The sequence below is a fragment of the Ostrea edulis genome, chromosome 6 (genome assembly GCF_947568905.1).
Source record: "Ostrea edulis chromosome 6, xbOstEdul1.1, whole genome shotgun sequence".
Lineage (NCBI taxonomy): Eukaryota > Metazoa > Mollusca > Bivalvia > Ostreida > Ostreidae > Ostrea > Ostrea edulis.
This window is the reverse complement of record NC_079169.1, coordinates 67,328,239-67,352,454: the sequence shown is the minus strand read 5'-3', so window position 1 is coordinate 67,352,454 and position 24,216 is coordinate 67,328,239. Positions and strand designations below refer to the sequence as shown.

The 24,216-nt window shown below is 35.6% G+C and overlaps 2 protein-coding genes across 2 annotated transcripts; one reads left to right on the top strand and one right to left on the bottom strand.

Moving 5' to 3' along the window:
- Positions 1 to 3,465: 3,465 nt before the first annotated feature.
- LOC125648070 (excitatory amino acid transporter-like) lies at positions 3,466 to 13,126 on the top strand. The gene is made up of 10 exons (XM_048874982.2): positions 3,466 to 3,634; positions 5,179 to 5,253; positions 7,407 to 7,529; positions 7,648 to 7,726; positions 8,866 to 9,062; positions 9,591 to 9,717; positions 10,936 to 11,169; positions 11,324 to 11,518; positions 12,446 to 12,580; positions 12,812 to 13,126. The coding sequence occupies exons 1-10, from the start codon at positions 3,466 to 3,468 to the stop codon at positions 12,969 to 12,971; spliced, it is 1,494 nt and encodes a 497-aa protein (XP_048730939.2). The 3' UTR covers positions 12,972 to 13,126.
- A 2,224-nt stretch (positions 13,127 to 15,350) lies between these two features.
- On the bottom strand, positions 15,351 to 19,220 carry LOC125647323 (serine-enriched protein-like). The gene is made up of 5 exons (XM_048874003.2): positions 19,157 to 19,220; positions 16,973 to 17,351; positions 16,648 to 16,847; positions 15,714 to 15,871; positions 15,351 to 15,484 (listed from the first exon to the last, which is right to left on the bottom strand). The coding sequence occupies exons 1-5, from the start codon at positions 19,218 to 19,220 to the stop codon at positions 15,416 to 15,418; spliced, it is 870 nt and encodes a 289-aa protein (XP_048729960.2). The 3' UTR covers positions 15,351 to 15,415.
- Between the last annotated feature and the right edge of the window lie 4,996 nt (positions 19,221 to 24,216).

The window sequence follows — 24,216 nt, the reverse complement described above, 5'->3', positions numbered from 1 at the left end:
ACTGATTTACACACCTCTTTGCTTCTTGGCAAACAAATGTTACCACATACTTAGATATTTTATTGAAAGTAGACATTAAAGGCAAACTGACAACTCAACTGTGTGACAAGCGGGATGATTTCAGCTTCTCCATCGTCAACTTCCCATATTTATGTAGCAATATTCCATTATCACCTGCATATGGTGTTTATATATCTCAACTAATTCGATATGCAAGAGCTTGTTCTGTGTATAGTCGGTTTTTAAATCGAGGTAAGCTACTGACAAACAAGTTGATGGTACAGGGGTTTCAAGAGTCTCGATTGAAGGCAGCCTTTCGCAAATTCTGTGGTCGTTATAATGATCTAGTTCGTCAATACAACCCATCATTGGGTCAAATGCTGTCTGACGTGTTTCATACCGATTGTTAAGCCGTTCTTGGCACACTAACTTTGACTGCGGATAACTCTGTTTACCTGATCAGGAAATAGGGTTCACGGTGGGTGTGACCGGTCCACAGGGGATGCTTACTCCTCCTAGGCACCTGATACCACCTCTGGTGTATCCAGGGGTCCATGTTTGCCCAACTATCTATTTTGTATTGCTTATAGGAGTTATGAGATTGATCACTGTTCGTTATCTTCACCTTGCATGATTGATCGAAGATGTTTTCTAAGATCTTGATTCTTAAAAATCCATTAAATTCAGATCTGAACTGGATAGAAACGCACGGGGAATATGTGTGTAATATGTTTTAATTTGATGATGTACTCAAGATACAAACATTCCGACAAGGATTTAGAAAATCAATATACACTATTTGATATATGCTGTGATATTTTGATATTTATGATCTTATACTATTTAGTTTTTGACTTCCATAAGTCGTACAAGATAAGATAATAATACATTCATATCTAGTGATTAGTCATCCAAAAAATAATTTTGTTACACACCACTCTGATTCCACGCATAAATTCTCTGAAGTTAAAATAAAAAATATGGTAGAGTTTCTTATTGACAATATCTTCGTGGTCTTTGGAGATCAGGTGTTCCAACAATCTGTTGGAATTCCCATGGGAACGAATTGTGCTCCTTTGTTAGCTGACCTGTTTTTATATTCATATGAAGCAGAATTTATTGAAAAACCTCTACGTGAGAAAAAGAAATCTCTTTTTGTGACCTTCAATTCGACATTTAGATATATCGACGACGTTTTAACTATTAACAATAATTGATATGTCGATTCGCTATATCCCTGTGAACTCAAAATGAAAGACACCACAGAGTTGTCCACTTTTGCTTCATACTTATATATTTTATTGAAAGTAGATATTAACGGCAAACTAACAACTCAACTGTATGACAAACAGGATGATTTCAGCTTCTCCATCGTCAACTTCCCATATTTATGTAGCAATATTCCATTATCACCTGTATTAGTGTTTATATCTCTCAACTGATTCGATACACAGAGCTTGTTCTGCGTATGATCAATTTATAAATCGAGGCAAGCTACTGACAAACAATTTGATGGTACTGGGGTTTCAACAGTCTCGTTTAAAGTCAGCCTTTCGCAAATTATATGGTCGTTATAACGATCTAGTTTGCCAATACAACCTTTCATTAGATCAAATACTGTCTGACGCGGTTCATACCGATTGTTAGACCGTTCTTGACACAGTGGTTTTGACTACGGATAACTCCGTTTACCCGATCAAGATAGAGGGCTCACCGCGGGCGTGACCGGTCGACAGTGGATGCTTACTCCTCCTAGGCACCTGATCCCACCTCTGGTGTGTCCAGGGTCCGTGTTTGCATAGCTATCTATTTTGTATTGTTTATGGGAGTTATGAGATTGATTGCTGTTGGTTATCTTCACCTTTCATATAAAAACAAGATGCGTTTGTAAAACACAAATGCCCCCGATAATAGCCAAGTCCAAAGATGGCCAAAGACAGAAGGACAAATATGTTGGTACCAGAAAGAAAGATCTTGTCACAAGAAATGCTCATGTGCAATATTAAAAACTCTAATATTCACCATTTAGAAGTTATGACCAATGTCAATATTTTAAGAAGTAGGTCAAATGCCAAGGTCAAAAGGTTTAGTACCCAAGTAAAAGTCCTGTCACAAGGAATACTCATGTGAAATATCAAAGCGCAAGCGCTTACTGTTCAAAAGTTATTAGCAAGGTTAAAGTTTCAGACAGAATGACAGACAGGATAAAAACAATGTGCTCCTCGATCTTCGATCTCGGGGGCATAACATGTTTAGAGAGATGGGCCAATTTGATATGCTAAGAGTTTGGAAGTACGGCCTTATGTGATTTAGAAACCTTAAAATCGATATATTTATACATACATATAAAAGCACTGAAAAGGCCACGACACTTTTTATTATCTAAACCTCAAATTTTCGACGCAACCCATGTCTTTATCAATAGACACATATTGCATTAAGAAATATCACAAATCACGAACAAAAAAAAGACCAATATTTTATAATCTACATTGTTAACAAGAATGATACACTGATGTACTGAATTGGGGGAAATGGTTTAGTTGTAAGCGTGTCTACAGACGGTGATGTAGAGAGTTTGTACCATAGTCGGGTCGGGATGGAAATTTTTCTACAGACGATGGTGTAGAGAGTTTGTACCATAGTCGGGTCGGGATGAAAATTTTTCAAAATAATACAAATATATTTACATATAATTTCATACGCGCGAATTACAATTTTCTAATAAATCAAGCAATAAACATTTCTGTCTTCTTCATGTTTGACAAGAACAGGAGTAACGATAATCGTAACCTCTCTCCGGATTTAAATAGGCAAAGTCACGCGGAATGAACCGTCCAACTGGTAAACATGATTTAAAAATAGATATCTGTACAACAACAAAATTCTATTCCTATCGGAAAATTTCAGAAAACACGGACAAAGCTATCCTTAAATTTTCAATTCTCTTTTGGTTATCAGTCATACTTAGTTTTCTAAGGATGAACTCGTCGAAGATAATGTAACTCTATTAAGAGTCAAAATTATTAGAGTTGTATGAATTTCTTTATTTGTATCGTTAAACTCGGATGCACAAAGTGTTTATTTACCTATAGATTGATTGATTGTATCTTGTTTAAATTTTCTCGAGAATTTTTCATGCATATGGAGACGTCACCAAGACCGTTGAAGGGCTTCAAATGTGTGCTTTGAAAATCACTTGATCAAGAGACTTTGCTTACATTGTATGCCTGAACAGCACACTTCACATGGAAAGAACGTTCAGATGATAAAAAGTGCAAAATGTTAGCTCGCTGGTCTCCAAAACTGTCCACTCTTCTATCACATTTTTAGAAATACGTACAACTATACAGTGAAATTCAACAGTGTTTGACATGCATTATGAAAGTATAAACTTGATTGTTCAAAATTTGATTTGTATTTATACAGGCATGTTTCGAATTTCATACTTGGAAATCTGAAGTCATGGAGAGCGAAGGGGAAAACCGTGGCTGCTGTTTTGTGAGAAAGTTTCGAAATTCCCTCAGACGCCATCTTTTATTCATTCTAACCTTATCAGCAGTCATCGTTGGATTTTCCTTGGGATTCGTTGTACGTGAAGTAGAACCTTCTTCGGACACAATACAATGGCTAGGTACGTTTGTGTGTAGTTGTTTTACGGTCCTTTTGAGAAGTGTTGACTCTGTAGGTAACATATAAGACGATAGATAGGTAGACTTCGGTTCATACTTGATTTAGTAGGGTAAATAATGTTGTGTATAATACTCCAACCAATCGTATCCTTCGTTTAAAAACTGACACATGCGCAGATCCTTGCAAGACTGATTTGTTGTTACCACACTGACCTTTGTAAAAGACAGGGTTACTTCGGTAGAGTTCAAATGTCACAATACGTCATATAAGAGTTGAAACTCTCTCCGATTGCAACTCGGGTACCTCGAGTTCGTACTCGGTTATGAACCGAAGTCGTCCCTAGTGGTTCGAGACCCCGCCTTGCAACCGGTAGACCTGGTTTCAATCCAAGTGAAACATAGGAATCGAACATAGATAGTGAATGTTCTTTTGCCATGCGCCCAACTTAAGAAGTAAATATGCGGGGATAGTTGAGACTTGGAACTAGTTCAAATGTGGTAATTAATCAATTTGGTTGATATATTTTTCCAAACAGAACACTGATTCTTATAAAAGTTAAAATTGATTTACTCGAAATTGTGTGTAAAAATTCAGTATGTTCGCCAATAATTAAAAACAATTTAGCCTCCAACCCTCACTTTTTAAAGTTCTATTTTAGATTTAAAGACAAGACCTCAAAAATCATGTGAAATTGTAGAAACTGACATTACTCCTAATATGTCCTTTTAAACTCTCAAATTTGATATCATGAATTTTTCCGTATATCAAGACAGTGCACAATGGTCATTTTTTAAAATTTCCATTACTAGTATTTAACTTTTTTTTACCTGTAGTGTTAGAAGACATGATTACCGGTATGTATCTATTTTATGTAATGATTGTTTTGTGTTGCTTATGTTGTGTTGACATAAACAGACAAATCAAGTTTAATTAGATAAATTTCAAGTGCAAAAAGGTCATCTTTAGAACACTGTAGCTCAATAACAAGCGTTGCGACCCAATCTTTTATTTTTAATTTTCCAACTCTCCTTTTCAATGTAGAAATCAAATATACACTCTCCAAAAAATTGACATTACTCCAAATCTCGGGTGCGAACCTCTTTAAGCCGGGTGAGTTTTTTTTGTTTGTTTTTTTTGAAAGTCCAACATTAAGCTTGGAGGAAAAAATGCGGTAACTGAATATAATATATATAAAATATTGATGACCATACGCGTGGGGAAAACTTAAGCGCTTATGTGACCGCGTAATTAACGTAATTAACTCTGCATGTCTTTTTGGAATTGTATTACTCCGCGCCCTTTCCTCGCTCTGTGGGATTGTATTACTCCGCCCTTTTCTCGCTAAGACGAAAATGACCCACTACCGATTTGCTATTTGCAGAAGAAATTACTCCACTTTTGATTTCACAGATGAAATTCTAAAACAACACTTCTAATTTTGTCTAATTTACTAGAGTTGTTTTAGCATTCTTCAAGTTCAATATCGTACTTACAGATATGTATGCGTAGACAGCTATTTCTTCAAGTTAAATTTCGTACTTACAGGTATGCCTGGAGAACTATTTATGCGGCTGCTGAAAATGATGATAATACCTCTTTTGGTTTGCAGTGTGATACACAGTAAGTTACTGGGGTGCTATGTTGGGAAAAAATGCATAAAGATGTATGCTGCATCCGGAAGTTACAATGTGTAATAGCCGGTTTGCCTTGCCTTCCCATAATGCTCCGCACACGTTTGTAGAGCATCATGGAAAAGCCAGGGAGACAATCTATCTTGTTTACCTATCAGTATGCCAAGTTAGAATCATAATACGTGTTTATTAATGTAAGAAAATATTCGCACAGAACATGAAAAGAATGACATCAGCCTAATCAATTCAGTTAAAACTTTTGGAGCTGATATCAACCGTGTGGCATTGAACGAATGAATAAGAGTTACAGTACATATATTGGATTCCTAAACTTCACTAAAACCCTTACATAAATACATAGGAGGATCCAGTAATTGTTCTACCAAGCCCCTATGTTTTCTCCTCACGAAAATATTACTGCTGTGAAAGAGAACCTTTAAACTATTGCACCAAGCCAAAAGTGGTGTAAATCAAATGCGGATTCTAAAATATTCTAAAGAACTTTTATCAAATTGGAAGTCACAAAACTTTTTCAAATCAACAACATCAAAACGTATGACTTTTCAACACTTTACACGACCTCACGATAAATTAAAGACTAGATTTTTGACCTCATAGAAAGTTGCTTCTGCAATAAAAATTGGGAAAAGGAAATATTCATATCTAGTGGTCAGTCATCCAAGAATTACTCTGATAAACACTACTCTGATTCCACTCACAAGTACTCTGAAGTTTATATCTAAAAGATATTGGAGTTCCTCATTGGCAATATCTTCGTAGTCTTTGGTGATCAGGTCTTCCAACAGCCTGATCATCAAGGAGTACGAAGATATTGTTAGTGAGGAACTCCGGCCTGATCACCAAAGAGTACGAAGATATTGCTAATGAGAAACTCCAGTATCTTTGGTGATCAGGTCATCCTACAGCCTCTCCCGTGGGGATCCGGATTAGAATAGGTCCTCAGCACCCCTTGCTTGTCGTAAGAGGCAACTATATGGGGCCGTCCTTCGGCCGAGCATAGGTCTACATTTGGCATCCCTTCATCTGCAATTGTGACGTATCCATATGAGTGAAAAATTCTCGAGAGGGACGTTAAACAATATTCAATCTATCAATCAATCCAACAGCCTGTTAAAATTCCCACGAATTGTGCTTCTTTGTTAGCTGACCTATTTCTATGTTCTTACGACGCAGAATTTATATAAAAGCTTTTGTTGTAGCCTTCCACTCGACATTCATATATATCGATGGCGTTTTACCTATCAGCAGTAATAACCCCCCCCCCCCCTATGTCGATTCTATACATCCCAGTGAATTTGAAATAAGATACACCACATAATCTTCCACATCTCAATGGGGTGACTTCAGCTTTTCAACTTCCCATATTTATGTAGCAATATTCCATTATCACCTGTATATTAAAGGTGAAGAAAACGAACAGTGATCAATCTCATAACTCCTATACGCAATACAAAATAGATAGTTGGGCAAACACGGACCCCTGGACACACCAGAGGTGGGAGCAGGTGCCTAGGAGGAGTAAGCATCCCCTGTCGACCGGTCACACCCGCCAAGAACGGCCTAACAATCTGTATGAAACACGAGAGACAGCATTTGACCCAATGATAGGTTATATTGACGATAGGTTACATTTTGTATATCTCAATTGATCGATATGCAAGAGCTTGTTCTGCGTATGGTCAGTTTTTACATCGAGGCAGGCTACTGACAACTACATGTGAGTTGATGTTTCAGGGATTTCACCAGTATCTTTGTATGTCAGCATTTCGCATATTTCTTCCTATAACAATCTCTTTTACCAATACAACCCGTTATTAGGTAAAATGCTGTCTGATATGTTTCATACCAGTTCCTTACACCCTGACTTTGACCACAGATTACTCCATTTACCCGATCGAGATAAAGAGGTCACGGCAGGAGTGACCAGTCGACAGGGGATGTTTACTCCTCCTAGGCACCTGATCCCACCTTTGGTTTGTCCAGGGGTCCGTGTTGGCCCTACTTTTATTTTGGTATTGATAGGAATTATGAGATAGATCACTGTTCGTTATCTTCACCTTTTCATTCATGATGCCTGTAGTTTGGCGCGAAATATGAATCTGTTGTGAATGACTATTTCAGGCACGGCTTCTCTTGATCCAAAGTCTAATGGTAAAATCAGCGTTATAGCCTTCACGTACATCCTTCTAACAAACATACTGGGCTGTGTTATAGCTGTAGCACTGTTTTACGTCATCAAACCAGGTAATTCTTTAAAAATACATGTCATCATAAATTGTGTAAAACACCAGAAAGAAGAATTTACACGAGAGTACTATTATGAACGAATGATGAAAATGGCGAAACCGTTTTTCTCATTCAGGCAGTGAAAGTCCCCTCATTAAAGGAAAACCAGATGTATATGAAGCAAATCCCCAGGACATATTTGCAGATTTACTGAGGTGATGTTTGTCGTGTTTAGATGCTGGCATGTTGAATAAGTTACGGTGACTTTCATGGGTGAGCCGAAAATGTTGTATCTGCGGTAAAAGTGCCACAAAGTTAGAGTTATTCAAAGTGTTCTGTCATTAATCAGGACTGTTCATTACGATGTCAACACCTACTGTAGATCCCATCAGAAAGTCCCGCCACTTTTACGTCTCTGATGCTGATCACTTGGCGAAGAAGCAATAACTATTGTTATACACTTTGATTCCCCCCTATAGGACCGTTAAACCAACTCACATTCGTGGTCTATTTACCGGTCAATAGTTCACCTTCCAGTAGTCTTCCCTATTTTCATTGGCTACGCAAGTCACGTGATTCTCTGTCAGCTGCTTTGTTTACGTAATGGCGAGGTTCACCGATTTCACTTATGATAAAATACAGAATTTATTAAATGAAGCACAGAGCAGAGACATGCAAACTGTAATTAATAATTATCAATTCGGATATTAGGTATGTTTTCTTTTAAACTAGTGGGTACGTTGATAAACGTACGCAATTACACTGTCTTCTTAAACGTTCGAAGTAAAGAACCCATACGCATCTAGTAAAACAACTTAAATATAAAGGTGTATAACAGAACAGTTATAGACTGTCCTCAGACAACAGCTGTTTTGTTTGATCCTCGAACGGATCTGTTACTATCAGTCTACGGCTTCGGGCAACAGATCCATTCTCGGGTCAAACAAAACAGTTGTTGTCATCGTCAATAACTATATACTAATTAAAAAACTGAATTATGTTCTTGTTGTTTCGGGAAGTTTCTTGTTTCTGGTGATTAATTGAGTGGTGTTGTTTGCTTCATTTTCCTTGTTTCTGTCATCTGTGTAAAGTTGTACATGCAGAATGTTTATTATTCAATCTTCATTTGTAAACACAGTGAAAAATTCATTTCTTAACTCGATTGAATCATGCCCATATACGTCATTTTTATTCTCAGGCCTAGATAGTCTACGTCATGCTAACGTTTTCTGGTTCAATAGAGGTAGGGTTACGTATCAATTCCTTTGTGGAAAGGGAAGTAAACGCAATCTACAGTTGACAGATTAATCTAGGTACAGTCTCGTTTTTACGGAAAATCTTTGTTCATTTTCAGAAACATCATACCTGACAATATTGTTGAGGCCTCTTTTCGCCAATCGCAGACAAAATATTCGTATGAATCATTAGAGCAGCAGTTATCAGAAAATTCTACTTTCTTGAATGCGTCAACCAATCAAAATCAATCAACAATCCATGTGGTTGGGAAGCTTGTAAAATCAGTTGGCAAGATAGATGGTTCTAATATTCTAGGTAAATTTTAGAGTTAAGAATATAAAAAGTTTGACGGAGTCTTTAAGAGTTCGAATAATATTTCATAGGAAATGTCTTTTTAAAAGGTGAATAAATTTGTAACTGTATTCAGATGTTTAGCATTCAATTAAAGCGCTTATAAGTGAAAGATTAATTATGAACGTTATGTATTTTTAATTTTGTAAGATATTTCACTAAAGTATTTTAAAAAGTTTGCATTCTTTTAAAAAAAAATAAGACACTGAAGGGAATGCTTGATGTAAAAATGAAAAGGTCCAAAGTCGATTTCTATGATGGGATTTAAAAAAGACGTGGCTAATTGTCTAACTCATGGGACTTTTTCTGACTAATTACAACTTGTATGTTTTTGTATGCTTACAATACTTACAGAACACGGGTATTTTCCTCTGATTTACAGAACTGTTAGCAGCATTAATTCCTCTGATTTATAAAACTTTTAGCGGGTCCTGTGTTCCTCTGAATGTTAGAACTAATTAACTAGAACATGTATGCTTTCTTGCTTTTTAGGACTTATAGCAGCCTGTATGTTTCTCGGGACGGCCGCGGGTAAGCTTGGAAAGAAAGCTAAAACGTTTCTTGACTTCTTCGCTGTGAGCACGGAAGTGGTCTTACAAGTCCTTCGCTGGTTTATCTGGTAAGTATGCGTTTCAACCGTTTTGTTGATTTTTTAATATGTTCATGAAAAGTTTGTTTATTAACGAAATGTATACTTCATTATATTCACGTAAGGTGAAGATTGATGGATTTTATATTGTTTAACGTGCTGCTCGAGAATATTTCACTCATATGGAGCCGTCACCATTGCTGGTGAAGGGCTGCAAAATTTAGGTCTATATTCGGTGCTTATGGCCATTGAACAGGAAGAGATCTTTATCGAGCCACTCGTGCTGTGACACGGCACCCAGGTTTTAACGATCTCTTCCAAAGGACCGCCCCATTTCGTCGCCTCTCACGACAAGTAAGGGGTACATAAATATTTTATTGAAAATGAATATTAACGGCAAACTAACATCTCAACTTTATGACAAACGGGATGATTTCAGGATATTACTCTGCGATAATGGAATATTGGTACATAGATATGGGAACCATTATCATCCAAAACTGCCGCGGTGGTCTAGAGGTAGAGCGTTCGCCCACATGCGGAAGGTCGGTGTTCGAATCCCGCCCGCGACAAACCTGTCATTAAAACAAGTAGTGACAGTTCCATCTCCAAACGCTCATCATCAGGTGTGAATGTTACGGGTCCTCGGAGATAACCTTAAAAACGGATGTCTCGTGTCATAGTACGTGTGGCACGTTAAAGAACCCTCACTGCTCAATGGCCGTAAGCGCCGAGCATAGGCCTAAATTTGAAACCCTTCACCAGTCTTGGTGACGTCTCCATATGAGTGAAAAATTCTCGAGAGGGAGAAACCAGTTGATGGTGCAGGGGTTTCAATAGTCTCGTTTAAAATCAGCATTTCACACATTCTATGGTCGTTATAAATAATTTAATCTAGATAAAATCTAGTTTGCCAATAGAACTTAACTTTGGGTCAAATTTTGTCTAACGTGTTTCATACCGATATTTAGGCCGTTCTGAATTGGCACATTGATTTTGACTACAGAATACTCCGTTTCCCTGATCAAGATATTGGGCTCACGATGAGTGTGACCGGTCGACAGAGGATGCTTACTCCTAGGTACCTGATCCCACCTCTGGTATGTCCAGGGATCTGAGTTTGCCCAACTCTCGGTTTTGTATTCCTTATAGGAGATTGATTACTGTTTGTTATCTTCTCCTTTTATACACTGTATCACAAAATTTGTAACAATTATTTATCTCTTTTTTCTTTGATCAATTTATTAGGTTGACCCCACTCGGGATCGCTAGTCTCATCGCAGCCTCAATAGCAGGTACTCGTGACATCAGCGGTACATTTGCTAGCCTAGGTCTCTTTGTCGCCACGGTTACTATCGGAATCGTCCTTCATCAGGCGATATTTCTACCTCTCATCTTATTTCTAACCACCAGAAGGAATCCATATACATACTTTATTAGTATAGGTCGGGCGTGGTTGATAGCATTTGCTGCTACTAGCACGTAAGTGGGTTTAAGAAGCACAAAAGAGAGCTCTCATACTTCCTTTGATAAATAAATGCAGAAAATTTACTCTAAATGCTCCACAATTTGAAACAACCAACGCTAATAGCATTGAGTACTGGCTAGCATTGTCGTGTTAATTTTATTTTACTAGAGCCGTTGCTATTCCTGAGATGCTCAATGCTTGTGAAAATAAAAACAAAGTTAATAAGAGGGTTAGTCGCTTCGTCATTCCCTTTTGCGTTACATTAAACGCTGATGGCAGCGCCCTCTTTATCACAGCAGCTGCCATGTTCATAGCCAACATCACCGGCCAATCATTGACATTTGGGGATGTGGTCGTTATTGGGTAAGAGTAATGTATATTTCTCTTAAAACACCTAACTGCAAATCTTTTTGTAGATAGTGGCTTAAGAATATACCGGTAATTGATTGCTGTAAAATGTATCTATGATTCTGTCTCTACAATGATTTTGCTAAATTATCCAAGCTTAGACGTTACTAAATATCTGTGCGTACAGTAAGAATTTGTTATTTCTGTTTATCTACAAAAATGACTTTTATTTGTTTCTATATTTACAGTATATTGACAGCTACATGTATGTCTATGTTTACAGTTTACTGACGGCTATTTTTGTATTTACAGTTTACTGACAGCTACATGTATGTCTATGTTTACAGTTTACTGACGGCTGTTTTTATATTTACAGTATATTGACGGCTTCATGTATGTCTATGTTTACAGTTTACAGACAGCTGGTTTTAGATTTGCAGTTTACTGACGGCTACATGTGTGTCTATGTTTACAGTTTACTGACAGCTGTTTTTATATTTACAGTATATTGACGGCTACATGTATGTCTATGTTTACAGTTTACTGACGGCTACATGTATGTCTATGTTTACAGTTTACTGACATCTGTTTTTATATTTTCAGTTTACTGACGACTACATGTACGTCAATGTGTATAGTTTACTGACAGCTACATGTATATCTAGTTTACAGTTTACTGACAGCTACATGTAAGTCTATGTTTACAGTTTACTGACGGCTACATGTTAACTTTGTTTACAGATTACTGACGGCTACATACATGTATGTCTATGTTTACAGTTTACTGACGGCTTTTTTATATTTACATTTTACTGACGGCTACATGTATGTCTATGTTTACAGTTTACTGACAGCTGTTTTTATATTTACAGTATATTGACGGCTACATGTATGTCTATGTTTACAGTTTACTGACGGCTACATGTATGTCTATGTTTACAGTTTACTGACGGCTATAGCCATCCTAGCCCTCCCGTCCGTACCTAGCTCCAGTATAGTAACTCTCATCATGATATTGTCCTCGCTGAAGATTCCCGTGGAAGCCGTGTCGCTGTTATTCGCTGTGGAGTGGTTTTTGTATGTGTCACGTTTTATGCACTTGCTTAATATAATTGTTGTATAATGTCGTTAGATTAGAATAAATTGCTTGTTGATTAAATTCATTTTGCTTTAAGCATCTGACAAACGGTCAGCGTTTGGATAATAATATGACGTAGCTCTTTCTTTTAAATCTTTGCGATTATTTCAAGTTGATAAATTGGGTTTTATTTTATTACTGTATGAGATACATTTTTGATTTTGCTACAGGGATCGCATCAGAACCATGTCAAATCTTTTGAGTCACACATTGTGCGCAGCTGTAACTTATCACTTCTGTCCAAAGAACTTTCAGACAGAAGAGGATCCCGAGCAGTTGCAACAGGAAGTGGAAATCGTCGTGTATTCTCCGCACTCGTATAATTCTTGATTTACCTGACATTGGAATGAGATTTCTACCAAAATGTTAATTTCTAGTTGTGTAGAAAATGCGCCTGCGCCTTTATTGCAAGTTGTGACGTCATGTCTTGTTGCATGGAAGGAAATTTCTGGTGATGGTTGATTGATTAAATATTGTTTAACGTCCCTCTCGAGAATATTTCACTCATATGGAGACGTCACCACTGCCGGTGAAGGGCTGCAAAATTTAGACCTTTGCTCGGCGCTTATGGCCATTGAGTAGGGAGGAATCTTTATCGTGCCACACCTGTTGTGACATGGGGCCTCGGTTTTTGTTGTCTCATCCGAAGGACCGCCCCATTTAGTCGCCTCTTACGACAAGCAAGGGGATACTGAGGACCTATTTTAACCCGGATCCCCATGATGGAATGCTTGCTGTAAAATCCTTATGTGATAGGATCTCTGTGCTTTCGTGTTAGGTTAATGAGTAGCTATAGAATAATATATTTTTAAGAATTGCAGTTTATGCAGTTTAGCTACAGAGACCAGGTAATAAACGAAAGATGAAGATAACGAACAGTGATCAATGAAAGGTGAAGATAACGGAACAGTGATCAATGAAAGGTGAAGATAACGAACAGTGATCAATGAAAGGTGAAGATAACGAACAGTGATCAATGAAAGGTGAAGATAACGAACAGTGATCAATCTCATAACTCCTATAAACAATACAAAACAGATAGTTGCGCAAACACGAACCCATGGGTATACCAGAGATGGGGTCAGGTGTCTAAGAGGAATAAGCATACCCTGGCGACCAGTCACACCAACTGTGAGCCCTATATCTTGATCAGGCAAACGGAGTTATCCGTAGTCAAAATCAGTGTGCCAAGAATGGCATAATATGTCAGACAGCACTTGACCCAATGATAGGTTGTATTCATTTGGCAAACTAAATTGTTTTAACGACCATATAATTTGCGAAATGTTGACTTTAAATGAAGTTGTGATTTTTGTCTTGAATCAGCCTTATGGAATTTTACGATCCCTATAGACGGTTAGGTCGACAATCAATCGATTATTCTCGGGCCTTTCCTGCAAGCTGAGAAGTTGTGATTGGTTTACAACATGATCAGCATAACATAGTGTACGTGTTCAGTGTTAGTTATACTAAGATCGTTTTGACTAGGTCCATATTTATTATTTCATGAAGATTTATGATTATATTACTTCAACGAAGGACACCCCCACCAACAATCTGACACATCGCTTAATTTTTAAATCCGATATTCATCTGATATTTTCGATGTTCTTAATTTTTCCGTGATTATAAAGGTCACTGATACGACTTTTGTAATAATTTATTAGCAGTTACTGATATGTACAAACACATGGATAAACACAAAAAAGTTTTTATTTTGGTTGAACATGGTTTGTGATGACACAGATCTTGAAAGGAAGTAAGCAGTTGAAAAATGTCCAATATGTCAGATATCGAATGGTCCGGGGCTGTTCTGGGAAGTTTGCGCCTTATAACTTTAAATTTAAAACATTTTACCGAAATTAGATTGTACACTACCTGACAATATTCAAGAATTCAGGCTACTTTTTACAATATAGCAATTTTTCTGTTTGTCACTCATATAGTGCAATAATGATTTCGAGTATTGCGTTTGACGAGAAAAAAACGATATATATATATATATATATATATATATATATATATATATATATATATATACGTAGCTATTCATTGTACGTGGTCATTATAATGAAGTATGAAATTAGCAATGTGAGAAGGCGGGAGAGGGTTGTTGTCGCTACTGAAATCTGAAATATAATGCGATCACCGCGTGCACCCACTTTAAACAATGTACGTAGTTAAATAACCAGACAACAGAAGTTAATTTAAAATGGTTTATCTAAAGAGAGGGGGAGAAAGATGTACAACTTGTGCGAAGTTATCAGTAACAAATGAAATTATTTCTGAACTATGAGACAAAACAAGGATCGCTAGCAAGTTTTCTGATCCAGTACATATGAGCAGTGTCTCTGAAACAAAGAAACCTCGTATAGACAAAAATCATGAATCCGTTCTGTGATTGTATTCAAATTTTGATTTTCTTTGAGTTAGTTTGCTCGCTTTCATGTAGAGACTTATTCACGTAATTAATCTCTTCCTCAACGGTGTGTGAAATTTATATCGAATCCTGTCAATCTCTCATTGGAACACTTCCTTCCTCTTGTCGGAGCTCTCATTGGAACACTTCCTGTTTTCGGATCTCTCATTGGAGAACTTCTCTTCTCTTGTCGGATCTCTCATTGGAGCACTTCCTTCTTCTTGTCGGATATCTCATTGGAACACTTCCTCTTGCCGATTTCTCATTGGAACACTTCCTCTTGTCGGATCTCTCATTGGAACACTTCTTTTGTCTTGTCGGATCTATCATTGGAACACTTCCTCTTGCCGATTTCTCATTGGAACACTTCATTCCTGAACAACATCGTCTTCGAAGCTTCCAAGTTGCTCAAGCGTTCTGTCATCTGAAATACATACATGTATTAGTTTGACCTATTATAAACAGTAAAGTACAACAATTACGTGCCATCAAAATGACAAATGTTTATTGACTTTTCTCGAAGAGACGGAAAAATAGTCAATAAGTACAATGTATATGAATAAACAGTAGATGGCATAAATCTTAAATGAGGATTTCAAGCTCGTCTCGCATGGAAATTATATCAAACACTGTCAAAGAGACAGATGCTTTACCTTAACGACGATTTTTTGTGCAATGACGTGACCTTGAAGTTTTCGAGCTGAGTGAAGGACGGCATGAATGGAACAGGTAGATGAACAGGTCTCCAGAAAGTTTTTACAGATTTCAACCAAATCGAGCACGTCGTAACGCTGCGCTGCACAAATCAACTCTGGAATGAAATGGGGTACTGATGTTATTAAGGTGGATCGATCCTCATATGACTTATCAATATTAATGGTTAAAAGTGGAAAAACATTATTAATTTCCACTCAATATAGTTTAATTCAATCAATAACCAAAGAAAATGTGTATGTTGCCACCTTTTTAAAAATGTCAGACATACAAAAACAGAAGTATATATCAACATAAAAAAAATCACACATGTTCGTTAAACAAAATAATGAAAATTAATATTTTAAAAAAAACTTGCTGAAATTACAAATTTCAAATGTCAACAGTTTAAGAAAACTGCTAATTGATAGATATATGAATATTAGGGAAATCATTGTGTCATAGACATGCAGTAGAGGAAATTCCAGCATAGGAGTTATTGCCCTTGACAACTTCTTTAAAATTATAAATAATTGATTATCTATGGAAAATAAAAACTTTTTCAGTATCAAAAGTTTACCAATTTTTTTTATTTTATTCAGTAAATGAAATTCCTCTGAAAGATATATTTCTATCATGCGCAAAATTTAATTTAATAAAGATTTTGCAAAAACCTATGACATCACATGATGATCGATCAACCTTAAAGGGAGAATTATATCATTTATATTGTATTTTCTCTAAGGAATGAAGGTATATAGATACTTTTTACTTAATTAACGTTAGCTTTTTCTTTTTTAAACGAGAGTTGGATACTTTTTTTATGTTCTCATATAAAGAAAAAAATGGCTTCTAAAATACTTGGGTGATATAATCATATGTTTTTTGAAGTACCTGCTACTTCATTTGGCTTGATGTCGACACGGCCTGTATGGATGTAGCGGACGATCTTCGTGAAGATACCCACACTAACGTCAGAAATGACCACCATTGGCTTTTGGATAATAAAGTGACGTTTTTTCTTGAACTTTCTGAGTTTGGAAAGTGCATTGTGGAGTTCTTTAGTTGCCTTTAATATCAATTGGTAGAATACTCTAAAAATAGAAGAACATAATTCTGTTTTGATAATAGCGCTTAATACCATCACCAACAACATATGTATATCTATATAGCTTTTTAGACCTACAGGGAAATTCAACAAAAGTTTCATAACTTTTACCTGCTACGCGTAGACAAAATCGCTTTCACACCATGGACAGGAGTAAAATCAGAGCCAACAAAGAAAGTGACGTCACAGAGGTCAGGCATCGTCATAACATAGTTCATCGCCTCACTAACTGTCTCAGTATTGAAATATTTCATCGACTCTTCCTCGTCTTCAGAATCGGAGGATTCCTCATCTGACTTGTCAAACCACGCCCCTTCCTGTTGCCATTCTCCGTCCTCATCGTCTGATTCGCTGGTGCAGGAGTTGGTTGCACTGACGTCACTATCCGTGTCATCATTGTTCGCACGGCGACATTGCCAGCTTTCTGAGACTTTCCAACGAACTCCTTCATCATTAACCTCAGAATTCGAGTCGTATCCGGACGAAAAACCTGTCGTATGAATAGATTTTAAAATCATTATAAATAAATAGTTATAGACATATAACCGCACGTAGGCCTAGATGTGGTTTGAAGGGACCGATTCATGAAGATGTGCTTATAGAGGTTCGCACCTGAGTTCTATTGTATTGTCATTTTTTCTATTATATTTTTAATTTCCACATTGAAAGGGAATTATGAAATTAAAGAGAAAAAACTGGAGTCATAGTGCTTGTTATTGAGCTACAGTGAGAACTTTACTTTTTTGCACTTGAAAATTACGATTCATTTGCTTAAGCACGATTTGTCCATTGATGTCAACACACCACAAGCAAAACAAATCAACCATTACATCAATTTTAAAAATGCATTATCATGTCTGCTAACAGTATAGGTATAAAAAAATGTTTATGCTTGTAGATTGGAAATTAATAATGACCCTTTTGCACTTAAAATATGGAAAATTTATCGAATTTGGTTGATTGGTTTTATATTGTTTAACGTCCCTCTCCAGAATTTTTCACTCATATTACCGGTGAAGGGCTGCATTTAGGCCTATGCTCGGCACTTATGGCGGTTGAGCATGGATGAATCTTTATAGTGCCACACCTGCTGTGACACGGGTCCTCGGTTTTTGCGGTCTCACCCGAAGGACCGCCCCATTTAGTCGTCTCTTACGATAAACAAGGGGTACTGAGTACCTATTCTAAACCGGATCCACACGGGATGGGAGCACAAAATAACGTATTAGGAGTATTGTCAATTTTTAGATTTTTTAAATTGCACTTAAATGCTACAAACTTTGCTATTAAATACAAAATGGAACTTTAAAAGTGGGGGTTGTAGATAAAAAATTTAAATCATTGACAAAAATACTGATTTTTTAATGCAAAAATTTCGGGTAATTTAATTAAGACTTTTATTTTAAGGATTGCTGTTCCGTTTGAAAAATAGATCAACCAAATTAATGACTCTACAACATCTTAATTAGACCCAGATCAACCAAATTAATGACTCTACAACATCTTAATTACACCCAAGGCTCTACTACTGGTATCATAACTTACAAAATTAAAATACACGTCTAGGGGTATAATTATTGATTGGATGAAACAGAAGATGTAAAATTATACAGCTTTAAAACGTTTTGATTAAACAATCCTTCGCCAGAAAATATAGTCCTTTCCAAACTCTTTCAATCCTCCGCAGTTGTGCTCAAAAGCTGAGGATCCAACTTCCTTATAAAGATTTCACAAAAAAAATACATGTACTTTATGACAGTTCATTAGAAAAAGTTTATCGTTTGTGGTGTAAACAAAAATTGAGAAAAATTATTGTTTACAAAGTTTTGAAAATGTATGGTTATCGATTTAAGTTTATGATATACATGTATAGCACATACATGTAGCAAGTAATGTTTAGGTAAATTGTGTCATTTAAAAGTTAAATTTGTTTCTGTGCAAAATAGGACGCTTTAAATTAAAAAAAATAATAATAACAATCTTGTTTGTTATAGCTATAATCTTTCATTAAGAATATGTCAACTTTAAATGAGTTATATTTTTAATGTTTGATATCAAGAATGAAAAAAATATATTGTTTTAAAACACGTGAACCTGTCTCTTTAATACAACATATTTATACATTATTTACATATATATAATATCAAAAGTTATTAAACATATGAAATAGTTATGATATACTACATGTACATTATTATGAAGACAATGTAGAATTGGATGTTATATATTGTATTTTCTACATTAAAAATTATCTCTGAATTAAGAACCTAAACCGGAAATACTATCGACTCTTACCTTCCTGGTGTGTCGAGTGACTTCTTAGCAAAGAAATGGTGGATCCAAACTTATTATGTTCCATAACGACGTGTGGTGTCAATTTCACAGGTACCCGGACCTTACAGTGTTGAGAAATGAATAAAAAACATTTTAACCCTGATCCATTTTATACTATTTTGATGCCATGACAGATATTCAATCAGTTGACAGTGACACAAGCGTTCGTGACGCCGCCGACCGGTCGTTGAGCGGTGTTCATAACTGACGTCCATCGCGTGATTAGCGATTGGCATAAGTCGTTGCTTGATTAGCGATTGACATGATTCATCGCTTGAAGAACGATTGGCATAAGTGGTGGCTTGATTAGCGATTGGCATGATTGGAAATATGTCGTTATTTCAGGATGTAAACCAGCAGAGTACTAAAGTGTCAGATTGTATGAAAAATTCGAATCAGTCTTGATTGAATGTAATTTCATTTTATTTATCTATGTGAATATTGAAAAATATATATTTTGAAATTAATTTATATTTTGATTTTTAGAACTCATTTTTTTTTTACTTAAATGAATAGATAATGTAGGTTTTTATGTCAAATTGAAATTCAGTGGTTTTATCAGGAAATACCATACAAGAAGTATTCAACCAATTATGCTGTATGATAGTAGTGTGAAAGAGTGCGAGATGGTGTGAGAATGTATAAAATGATTAATATGTATCTTCATTACTTTTACGGATGATTATGTGAATATGAAAAAAGAATATTAACTTAAAAAAAGAAAAGAAAGACGATACAATCAAAATACTATAAGGTTTATAACTGACGAAACATTGACATTTAATCATGACATTGTACAGATTATTATATGGGAGTAGGGCGATAAATTTAAATATGACATTGTACAAACTATTACTTGGGAAAACATGTAGATTTATATAAGCTGAGTAAATTTGTTTCCGGATATTTCATGGTGTGCAATTACTGTCCATTGATACAGTGTATTCTTACATGCATATTCAAAAACTAAATACGGTTTTAAAAAATGTAAATAGACATAATAACATTTCTGCCCCCGAGAATGATGATCGGAGTGGTGGTGGGGGGGGGGGGGGCATATGGTTTTAAAGTCTGTTCGCATTACAAATTTGGTGAACTGAGAATTAATTCACAAATGAATTAAAGTCAACTCTTCATATTTCCCATCACGTACTCAGATCCCATCTATACATATATTCAAATCTCATCTTATACATATATTTAGATCCCATCCTTTACATATATTTCTCTGTATATATTCAGATCCCATCCTATACATATATCTAAATCACATCTCTATATATATTCAGATCCCATCTATACATATATTCAGATCCCATCTATACATATACATGTATTCAGATATCTGATTAAGACGTAGGGCTCACGGCGAGTGTGGCCGGTCGACAGGGGATGCTTACTCCTCCTAGGCACCCGGTCCATCCACTGGTGTGTCCAGAGGTCCGTGTTTGCCAAACTATTTTGTATTGCTTATGGGATTTATGAGATTGATCACCGTTCGTTATCTTCACCTTTAGTATTCAGAACAAGACCGCACAGACACTGTGACACAAATATGAATACATAGCGTACAATTGTATCTATTCTCTCAAAATCATATGCAGTTACATATTCAGAAGGAAATGACACGTCAAATCATAAAATGAATTTGCATTGTTTGTCAGAATATGTAAAGAAGAGTTAAACAGTGGTGGATCTAGAAAATTTTCAAAAAAGGGGAAGGGTGCGACTGAAGTTTGTACCGAAAGGGGGAAGGGTGATAAAGACCAAAAATGACCTTTTCAAAAACATTACCAAAGGAGGGGGTGTTGCTCTCCCTCCGTAACCCCCCTCCCCTCTAGATTCTTTACTGGTGCATATCCATCGTTATTTTCATTAAACATGTTGCATTTCCGAAGTCGACGAATGACAACATTCATGAAAAAGCCGGAAAGCAAGCAATACCGTGTGAAGTGTAAACGAATTTTTAATGATTGATGTTATTAAGATAATTACAGCTGGGACTGGGCATTCATCTTACTGCGACCATTTCAACCAATAAGCTAAACAGACGGGATTCCCAATAGTTGTGGAAAACTGCATCCTCCAACAAAATGAAATACGGTTTTACTCGGAATCTGTTTTTCATTCTTTATGAAATTGCTGCCGTCTCATTTTGATAAAGATGTGCATACTTTTATAAATTGCAATATATTGATTATATTTAGTTTGTTCATCATAAATACCTAACGGAAGGTTTAAATTCCATTATTTATCAGGCGACTGAGTGGTCTTGTGGTGATACCACTTAATGATCGCGATATTTTTTATTTAATTTGAACAAATATTATTTTATTGTGTTACAATTGCAAATGGATCGGACATAAGTTCTGAAAATACAAAACAACTCTCTTCATATATACATGGCAATTTGATTCATACATAGTTTCTATAACAATAAGATGATAAGTATACTGAGAAATATTTGATATTAGACAATGACATCGAGCGATGATTTTATATATTTACGGTATATTGATGTACGTTACTAGATCAAAGATGAAATCGACCACTTTGTATAATGAATGTGTAGATAAGAGAGGACGGATATTTATTTTCCTCAGTCCTGAGCAACGCATTACCCTATATCAGAATATGCAGTGTGTTCACAACAGGAAGCTGTGTAAAGGTAGATAATTCATATTATCAATACCAGAAAAGAAATAACGTTAATCATTATCTGCTGTTCTACAAGTATATGCTATATAAAGGACTGTCAATATTACATTGCGGTGGGATAAAGTGCCTTGTCTGTGTCATATTTACACACCTCGTGCCGAACGAAATAATGGGGAGATGATTTGATAACGCTACTATCACATGTAATGCAATTCATAAATTTAGGTCAAGTTTTAAATTGTCTTGTCTTAAAAGTTGGGATTTTCATTATCAACCGCTTTGTGATAGTATTAGAAAGTGCGTATGTGGATATGAGAATTTTTTTTATATCGTTTCTCTTTATTGATTACATATATAATAGTTTTGAATACAAGATTTTAAAAAGTATTTTTTTTTTTTTTTTGCTTTAAGTCTAAATCGTTTTTATTATAAAATACATTTCATTTTTATTCATTATTGATCAGATGTTATTTTGAAATTTACGATTTTGATATTCTTTCTTTTCGTTTTTCTTTCAATTAGTACTCCCTGAAATGGCGGTGTTTGAGATATAAGGACAATTCGTTATGAGCTTTAGGGTATTGATTTAATAAATTTCTGATATGTTAGCTTTTCTGTCAAAAGTTTACATGCTATTACACAATTTTTTTTTATCAAATGGAACGAAATCTAGAAATCATTTTGAAATTTTTAAAGGCCGGGAGTAACCTAGAAAAATTTACACCCCTACAGCAATTAAGCACATATGGCAAGAGGGCAGGGCTTAGCAGTGTTATCAGAACAGCTTGACTCTATACACGTGCTCTGTAGCAGACGATATTTTGAACAGGGAGACTGGCATTATTTATCAAAATAAACTAAAGTTTTCCCGTATTTTTTTTACCACTCTGCTCGATCTGTGAGGCACTTAAGGATATGTTTTTACTTTAACAAAACTTCACCCTAGGAACTACAAAATTAATTCATCATTGTTTTATCCATGTCTTTTAAAACATTTAGTTTTTTTTTATAATATACACAAATATTGGTATATATGATATACTAATACTTATGATTTTCCTCTTGGTACCTTTCAATTATGAGAAGAATTTGGGGGGGGGGGGGGATTGTAGCTGTGCAATGGAGGACATGTGCATTAAAGAATTATTAAGAAACACTTTGTCCATTATGATATTTGGAGACCTACTATCTGTGATTGTCTCTTTTGACATTGTAATGTTCACACGCAAGAGTCCAGATTGAGAGTAATTTTAGAGTGATGATTGATCAATTGGACATTTGTTATCATTGGTGAGAGACAATGGGAGTTACCCAACTGGCCTAGGAGATTGTTGCTTAATCAGACAAACATCATGCTTGACATTATTCGAGAAAAGGTACCAGCAATTCTGCAAAACTCTGAAGCAGCGATCAGACTGAACAGTCCTAATGAGTTATTTTTATAAAGTTAACCAATTTTTTAAAGGAATGTGATTATATATAATTAAAAAATAAAATCTGGATTTAGTAAGTACTTTTTACCACGTTATACAGTGATTTGATTACATGTTTCCTTTGGTGCAATCCCTCTTATCTAGAAAGAAAATCACACCCACAGACTACCAATCTCTAGTTTGAAATACAAATTTAGCCCTGCTTCAGATTTTTGAGGCCAAAATTAAAACTTCATGAGAATTTATATCTAAAATAGATATGGCCAATATATGCACAGTTATGAGGGGAACAAGCATACCCATTTTAAAATTTTAGTACAACAGCTTAATCTTTATTTTTGCAAAATAAGTGCTGCAATCTGAATGTGACCAGAAAATTCATATATTCCACCATTTTCACCGATTGGCTGCTTTTATACCCAATTGCCTATGGAGCGCCAAATTAACATAAACTCAAATAATTGAAGATATCTTCAATTATTTGAAGATATCATCAATTCAATTATTGCTCTCTTTAATTGAATTAATGCGCGCATTAAATCAATTATTGCTCTCATCAAATGAATTAATGCGCGCTTCAATTCAATTATTGCTCTCATCAATTGAGTTAATGCGCGCATCAATTAAATTAATGAGAGCAATAATTGATTTAATGCGCGCATTAATTCAATTATTGCTCTCTTCAATTCAATTGATGCGCGCATTAATTCAATTAACGAGAGCAATAATAGATTTGATGCGCGTATTAATTCAATTATTGCTCTCTTCAATTCATTTGATGAGAGCATCAATTTAGTAGAAATATTGCTCGCAATAATTAATTTAGAGCTCGGTGTAAATAATTTGATGATCTCTTTAATTCAATTGAAGATATCTATAAATCATTTACAATGCTTTTGTATAAGGAATTAATGCGCGCATCAATTCTTT

Excerpts from the sequence above, each read along its gene's own strand:
- LOC125648070 (XM_048874982.2), top strand. The coding sequence starts at position 3,466 with ATGGAGAGCGAAGGGGAAAACCGTGGCTGCTGTTTTGTGAGAAAGTTT. Across the intron at positions 5,254-7,406 it reads GGTTTGCAGTGTGATACACA|GCACGGCTTCTCTTGATCCA; the intron begins GTAAGTTACTGG and ends TGACTATTTCAG. Across the intron at positions 11,519-12,445 it reads GGGGATGTGGTCGTTATTGG|TTTACTGACGGCTATAGCCA; the intron begins GTAAGAGTAATG and ends CTATGTTTACAG.
- LOC125647323 (XM_048874003.2), bottom strand. The coding sequence starts at position 19,220 with ATGGAACATAATAAGTTTGGATCCACCATTTCTTTGCTAAGAAGTCAC. Across the intron at positions 17,352-19,156 it reads TCACTCGACACACCAGGAAG|GTTTTTCGTCCGGATACGAC; the intron begins GTAAGAGTCGAT and ends TTCATACGACAG. Across the intron at positions 15,872-16,647 it reads CAAGCCAAATGAAGTAGCAG|AGTTGATTTGTGCAGCGCAG; the intron begins GTACTTCAAAAA and ends ATTTCATTCCAG.